General features: G+C 33.4%; 1 protein-coding gene across 1 annotated transcript in view; it reads left to right on the plus strand.

Moving 5' to 3' along the window:
• The window catches only part of LOC106882059 (GATOR complex protein NPRL2), a 40,519-nt gene that overhangs the window by 6,665 nt on the left and 25,344 nt on the right, over positions 1–8,510 (plus strand). The window contains exons 3-5 of the mRNA XM_052968472.1: positions 2,002–2,170; positions 4,256–4,364; positions 6,640–6,784. Of these exons, the coding sequence (XP_052824432.1) occupies positions 2,002–2,170; positions 4,256–4,364; positions 6,640–6,784 (423 nt within the window). The remainder of the gene's footprint in view (positions 1–2,001; positions 2,171–4,255; positions 4,365–6,639; positions 6,785–8,510) is intronic.

The following is an 8,510-nucleotide window of genomic DNA, read 5'->3' on the forward strand; positions in this document are numbered from 1 at the left end:
CCCGACTTCCGGTCTGGCTTCACTTCTGTTTGCCTCACCTCTCTCCACCAACAACACACAGCTCATCACAGCCCATAACACCACAGTTTGCTTACAATAATCTTTTGGCTTTTTTGCAGTAAAGAGGTTACGAATAAAAAGGACATCCAACTGTAAAAACATATATCCAAATCATTTCATTCATAATGACACTGAAAATTGGATGTGAAACAGTAAAAGAAAATTGATGTGAATCTTATCAACTTTTCCTTAGACATTGTATTGAAGTCATAAGCAGTACTTGTTATTATTCTTGTCTATCTAACTAGAAAGATATTTCTTTCCTAAGTCAAATACTAGTTTCTCACAGTTAAACTTCTAGACAAATATACATATTTTCTAGTTCATCAAACTAAAATAAATAGTGTTAAACACAACTTCTCCACATTGGGATATAAACTTCCATTTTGATATGTCAAGTATTAGTGATTTAAGTGATTAACACTGAAAACTGTGTTTCAATATAGAGATTCTAAGGAGTTAGTGAAACAATGTTAGTCAAGGATTGTACATTAACAAAACAGAAAATGTGAATTATAGATATGTCTCTTGCTGCTTACATTCATGAACTTAAAGTTTTTATGTAAATAACACATGATATCTATTTATAAGTAGGTGATTTTAGCTATTTAGCAGGAGTTTGACATCCTTTCAGCTTGTTCAGCTGCAACTAGACCAGTCTTATGTAAAGTTTATGCTAGGAATTGTGCTCTCATAAATTAACTTGGTTTGAATTATTGCAAAACAGGAATGACATGCAGCTCGCCTAACTCATGCTTGCATGAAAAACAACAGACTTAAAAACAAATAAATCCTTACAGTTCTATATTTAAGCGATGAGGAATTATGTACATTATATACATTTGACGGATATTTGTCCTCATCTTGTTTGTTATTAACACAACGTTTCGGCTGATGTACCCTCTAGCCTTCATTAGGTGTCTTGGGGAAATTTCAAACCTGGGTTCTCATTCCTAAGGTATTTTCAATGTTGTTGTTGTTGTTATTATTATTATTCAGGTCACTACCTGGAATTGAACTCAGAATCTTGGGGTTAGTAGCCCGTGCTCTTAACCACTACGCCCACGAGCATATGGCGTAGTGATTAAGAGCACGGGCTACTAACCCCAAGATTCTGAATTCGATTCCAGGCAGTGACCTGAATAATAATAACATCGAAAAACCTTAGGAGAACCCAGGTTCGAAATTTCCCCAAGACACCTAATAAAGGCTAGAGGGTATATCAGCTGAAACATTGTGTTAACAACAAACAAGATGAGGACAAATATTCGTCAAATGTAAATAAATCCTTACTTGTCGTATACAATTCACACTGTTGTTGCTGTTTAGTCTTGAATCTGTCCTGATCACCGACCATCCCATATTTTGGTATGGCTGTACCATATTTTGGAATGACCATCCCATATTTTCGTGTGTCAGTGATTGCATTTTCAAATATATTTTCTAGGATATAATTTTAGAGAAATTGTGCTACTATTTCTAACAGGTTAAGTGACCACATAAAGGTTGTCAACTTCAGTATATCTTACTGTCACTGACAATGAAATTTGGAGTTAATACTCTGATAACACAATTATTACAAATACAGTAAAAATATGTAGATGTTTCCTGATCCCCAAGAAACTTTTGGTGGCCAATGTTCCAATATTTGTTTTTTCAATGCATTTATGTAAAATCAGGTAACATTCCCATATGATTTCATATTAATGCCTGACTGCTAAGTGAAGTGAAGCATGTAGAATTAAGTCTGGTGGTTAGTCCAAAGGCACATCATTTCACCATTTTACTTCTACACATCTATGGTATTTGCATTCAATCTAATCATGATTTTTATTTAGCTATCCAAATTTAGCTATTCAAATTTTTTTCCCCAAAATTTTTTCAATTGTTTTTTCACCCAGCTTTTATTTGAACAATATTTTTCATATTTTATATTTTCAGAAATGCACTTGGTCATAAAATCCTTGGTTACCCTGTTCACATTGATAGTCCCAAATATGCCCGCAATGCCCTTATATTCAATCTCTGCTTTGTTTTTGACCAACAAACATGTACAACAGACTATGAACCTGTGGTTAAGAAACTTTCTGCTTACTTGACTCAGTTAGAGGTAGTGTATTAAATACTATATTCCTTTATTAATGTTTCTTTAAGCTTTTAAAAATATTGATTTTTATCTAAATATTTTATGATTACTACTGCCACTACTACTAGGGTGTTGAATTGATAGAATTGGTAGTGTGTTGAACAAAATGCCTTACAATATATGGTTACATCTCTTTATGGTTTGAGTTTAAATACTACCAGAATCAAGTTTGTCTTTGATGTTTCCAGGGTCAATAAAATAATGTACCAGTCAAGTGCTGGGTCAATTTCATCAACCATACCTCGCCTCCACCAAAAAACATTTGTGATTCTGTGCCAATATTAGAAATCATTATTATTGTTATTACTATTAGTTATGGGGAACTGAACTGGCTGAGCACCAAGCTTAACATGATACAGATTCTAGAAATTTTCCTCCAGAGTTGATAAAAATGAATACCAACCATGTTCTATACTGCTCTATAATTTATGATTTTGTACATCATCTTTTAACACCTATCTATGCTGGCATAGGTTGAATGGTTTGACAGAATCTGATAGGTCTGAGGACTGTATCATGCTCCAAAATCTGCTTTGGCATGGTTTTCTACAACTGGATGCTTTTCCTAATATCAACTACTTTACAATGTGTACTGGATGCTTTTTTTTCTTTTTTCATGGCACCAGCACTAGCAAGTTCATGTCACTTGCAAAACTAAGATCCCTTTTGACGAAGTGGAGCCACAATAGAGAGGGAGATGGTTTTATGTTAGGTAATGAGAGGTTAGGATAGATTTCTTACTGTAGAAAAACTACATGGCTACTCACATTTTAGACCTAGGTGAGAATTCATTATTAGGGTAATGGGTAAAAGAATCAGTACCAGGTTTGACATAATTAACTGTTCAAGAAAATTTGTACTGTGTGCGCAAGTTAGAAATCATCTATATTATTCTACTTGTTCCAATGAAATCATCTATATTATTCTACTTGTCCCAGCCTTAATTATTGAACAAAATCAAAAACATAATCAAAATCTTTAGCATAATAAAGCAAAGTTATGAAGATTTATAAACTTAAGCCTCAAAATAAGAACATTTATAAAAATAGAATTTACATAGATCCTGCTAGCTATCTTCATCTCTAGGATTAACTTCATTATTGGATATTTTTTAATGCCTGACATGATAAATATTGTGTATGAAAGCTGCCAACCATCTTAACCATCTATTTGAAGTAATTATGACATAAATAGATTCTACAATGTTTAGTAGCATTGTATGCTATGCCTTATCAGTTTTTAATAGTAGAACTTTAACAGTAGTAATCCTTGATTGTCATGAATGAAAAACTTTGTCTGGATAGCAATTTCACAAATTCTTTATATTAAACGTAATAATTAATGCACAAGTGTCAACTTTGTATGATGGCCAAATATATTAATATCACTATAATGTGAAAGAATTTTCGTTTGTTTCTTTTTTTTTTTTTATGGTGAGGTAGGGTTAATTTTTTAATATTTGTAATAAGAACTAAGGGAATATCATATCAGATATTAAGTTCGGATCCATTGCAAATGTTTTGTTATTTAGCGCCTGTGTAGACATTCGATCTTTTTCTATAACTAGAATTACATTATCCAACATGTCTTACCTTTTTTAAGATGGATAGATGTGATTTGAGAATTCAGTTTTTATTTCTGATCAAGGGATTTTCTGCTTCTTGGTTGTACACCAATTCTATATTGCCTCAGTTTTGCAAATTTTTGGCAATACTTAACAGACCTTTTGAGAAAGGCTCAAATGAATTAATCATCCATTGATACATACCTCTGTATACAAAGAACTAATTGATTACTTGACCTGCTAGAAAAACAACCAAATTTCGCTTTCTCTTTTGAATTATATTGACTGTTTTGGGTGTCTTTTTTAATTATATTAATTATTGTTCTGATTGTAACTTTTGAATTTAATTGTTTTGTTTTAAAGCTAACCAGTGATTACTTATCAGATTGAATCTAGTAACTGTTGACTATTTTAAAGTTTATTCAGTTATTTATTTGATTTTCTGATTAATGAGTATAAATCTAATTTAATTTCTTTATATACAGCTTGAGAGTGGTTATTTATCAAATGAAGAATCAAGAAAAGAAATACCAAAATTAATGCAAGATGTTCTTCAAGCTTTAAATACACATGGAATGTGTCATGTGCCAATGAGTAAGTGAGTAGTTTGTAAGTTCAAGTCTTCTGCAGGTATTTAACTATGTGATCTTAGTCCATGTACCTCTCAAGAATAAGTATCATATTACCTAGGAATATTACTTATTGTAGACTGACATCTTGCTCTAGGAGAGATTTATCTCTCATCTGTTGTACACTCTGGAACCAGAGCTAAGAATCAACTCCCAAATATAAGGGTCTCTGATCATAGATTTGCTCAATCAAGGCTGACTTGGTGCTAAACAACAGTACCAACCAGCTCACAAAAGGACCTTCCTAACTTAGAAGACATTTACTTTGTTATAGATACACTAATATATGGGTCAGATGTTTATCACACACACATTAATGCATTGTTTGACTTTTCAGAATAAACAGCAGCTATTCTTCAGTCGTCAGTGCTAACAATTTCAGGGATTGAAAAAATATGAGTTATGACCTTTATGGTTTGCTCAAATGTGAAATAGTTACAATGAGAATCAAACCTGTCATTCACTAGGAGCTACTGCATTGCCTACAACCTCCAACATGTAAGTGTAAAGAATAAGTCAAACTCATCTCTCAAATTTTATTTTCTAGTAATGCGTCTTGAGAAATTTAGCATCTCAGGTTATACACAACTGACTGAAAGGATTTCAACTCCATATTGCAATTTAACAAACACTCTTCAACTATACAATCTTCTCTCTACTTACAACTACTAGCTGTATTAACTATTTATGGTAACTCTTTCCTGCTAACCAACTGGGTCAAATTGAAAATGAAGGTGACCCTTCTATTGAGGGTTCAACTCCCTATCAACTTGGTCACATGCAGCTCTCTGTAAAAAATATGAAAATACTAGCTCTGTTCAAGCAGACCTGTTATCAAAAGCACACTATCCATGATGCCTGCTTTTTAGCATTTCATTATTAAATGTATTTATTATTCATCCAGATGTGTCTAGTTTGAGGGATATTTGACTTCCATTTCCAGCAGGTTGAGAACCATGTAGTCTCCTCCATTAGCTCTTTTTATTTGCTTGTTTACTGAAGTTATCAACAGTAGTGTAACGACCGTGCGACCAGGAGATGGCGACGAGGAATGGCTCCTTTAGTGCATTGCACGGTTGACACAAATATAAAACAAAATGAAATGAGGTTAAATGAGTATAAGTGACAAGAAGGAAAAGAGAGAGACACAACCGGTAAAAGGTATAAGAGAAAAGTTTTATTGAATGTCAACTTGTATGTCTGTGTGTGTGTGTGACATAATAAACACAATATTAGACAGGCTGTCATATAAACAATATGTATGTGTGTGTGAAATATACAGAGCATAAAAAAGGACATTAGAAGAAAGTCCAGGCACAAGGATGGGAAATACCAGTTCGTATCCAATGGTACATTGTAGTTGAAGTGCTATACCAAGAAGTTGTGGCAACAAGGCAGAGCCGAAGAGTCACATGTCGTGAGAAGTTGAGGCTTCAATGTTGCGGCCGGTTACTTGGTACAGGAGTTCTTGCGGGTTGTATTCACTGTTAACCATGGTGAAACATTTCACAAACAGCGTGACGAAAGCTGTGTTAGCGTTGCTGGTTGGTGTAGACACTGGTGGTGGCGACAAAGGAATTTGCAGTAAGCTATTGAACGAACTTTGGGATTTCCATGAAGCGGTGTCGTGTCATCGCTGGAACTGGCTGTGCTCTGTGGTCAGTGGCTAGACCTCAGAAGGTCTAAAGCCGACTGACAACGGGACTAATGGAAAGCTAGATTTTATACCATACTATCAGCTCAACTGGGGTTCAGAAAAACTGACCCACATGACCTAATCTAAAGGTGGCGATTGGTTGGGTTGCACCGTACACACCAACCAATCAGCGTGGTGGACACAACAGGGTCCAAAGATGCGGCCGAAGGCTCGCTGTTATCCGCTACGTCCGCACTCATGTATATATAACAGAGAGAGAGAGAAGCTTCGCTACAGTAGTTTTCAGAGCTGTTGTGAAGATAAGTTGCATGGTCAAAAGTTCAAATCTTACTACAGACAACTCTGTTTATTCTAGTTTGCCAAACATAAAACAGGCTCTGCTTTTAATTTATAGCCACATAGTTACTATTAGTAAAAACTCTTCATCTCTAAAACAATTACTTCCATGAAATTCACTCCAGTCATGTAAGCATGAGTAAATGGATGTAACAGCATGGACAACAAACGTTAAATGATGATCATGATGAATAATGATGAGTTTGTTTTTTTTTTTTAAATGTACTTTTTTTTTATATCATTATAGGCAAATCAACCACAATACATTTGAAAGTCACATCCCGGATTACAATGCCTCCTGCAGTTGCTGATCATGATGTGCCTATTTTAGTCAAAGACTCCGGTTCAATTTCTGAATGGGATCTTACTACAAAACAGGTGAGATTGCACCAGTAATCTGTTTAAGAATATAGAAGATTCTCAGATTTGTCCCTCTAAAATATTCCTTCTGAATGTTGGTGAAGATTATAGTGATGATGAATTTGATTTGCTAGGGTCACCAGAGTAAAGCAAGTCAGCCCTACTGAAACACCTCTCTCTCCAAGCAGTATTAACAGCACCTCAAATTAATGAAACACTTATCAGTTATAGAGTGTTCCCAGTGCTTACAGTGCTTAGTTTTACATACTTATGGTATTTATTTGCATTTGGATAGACTGGGTCATTTCAAAGTTGTCTTGGTTATGGATATTTTTTATAGCTTCATCAGAAGGGCAACACCCATGACCCTTTTGCAGGGTGTCTAAAACAGATTAGGGAGGAAATAACCATGTGGCTCAGGGATTGCTGCAGTATGAAACAGAGTATTAAGGTGTCATGTTATCTGTCTTCAAACAGGATACCATGTCTAAATGCCTTTTGTAGTCCAACCTTTTTGCTAAAAAATTCAATATTCTGTTGACTTCAACATCCCTCACTCTAAATGGAAAGTGACAATTTCAAGTAATTGCATTGAATAATATTTGTTTCATTTTTATAGTTCAGTTGAAATAAAAATAAAAATCTGTTAAACCTAAGAAATGGTAGGACTTCTATCAATGTAACTTGTGATTTTTTTTTCTTTACATACACAGTTACTAATGTCATAGATTCAATGATGCTTATTAGTAATTAGGTCATTACTTTCTCTTTTTAGATGAAATAATTTGTAAAAGTGTACATTAAATTGATAAATTTATTATACATATATATTTTTGACTTCTTTTAGCTTTGGATAGCAAGTTTATAAAATTTGGAGAGTGACTGATTAAAGCTTTACTTTCATCAAGGGTCAAATCTTATAGAAGTCCTTTGTTTTTCATTGAAGTGTTGGTAAAATAACTACGAGTAATATAATATAGTTTATCAACATAAATTGGCTTTGTGATTAAATCAAAAGAAATTCATTTGCAAATTTTTTGGTTATATTTTTGGGCACCAATGTCTGTCATCATCCTCATTATCATCTCTATGCCTTGTTTTTCAGGGCTTGTTAATTTTTTAGAATGAAATTTTAAAAATTCCCTGACAATTTATTTATTTAGATGATTTTCAGATTTTTATATTTTGAACATTGGAGATTCAAAATCTGCAAATTTGTTTCAAATTTTTTTTTTTTTTAATTCAGGAATGACTAGGGTTAAGGGATTTACAGCTGCAGTACATTTTTGTTTTGATTTGTTTGGAGGTGTTTTTTTGTTTTGCTTTTATATCAATAAACTTATTCCGTTTGTCTTTTAAAGTGTGTAAATATATTTTGTTGGCATATATGATCACATTTTCCTCCTTATTTGAAACTGAAACTACAGCGTTTTAAATTTTCTGAAAGTATGGCATAGAAGGCGGACGTTGAATGATGATGAAAGCAATTAGATATATTTATATTCTTCAAAAGCAAATGAAATATCTTTATATATATTTAACCACTGCAACTGGAAATCCCCCAACCCTAATCATAAAAAGATTTTTAATGCAATTTATTTTGTATGATAGAATTTTAATCTGCCCAAAAATTCAAAGACCATTTTAAAGGGGAAATAAAAGTGGATGGTAAAACATGTATTCTAAAATGAATAACATATGTTCCAATATTTTCCTCTATGGTTATAAGGCTCAACTGGATTTGCCATAAAATATATT

Source organism: Octopus bimaculoides, chromosome 6 (assembly GCF_001194135.2).
Source record: "Octopus bimaculoides isolate UCB-OBI-ISO-001 chromosome 6, ASM119413v2, whole genome shotgun sequence".
Classification (NCBI taxonomy): domain Eukaryota; kingdom Metazoa; phylum Mollusca; class Cephalopoda; order Octopoda; family Octopodidae; genus Octopus; species Octopus bimaculoides.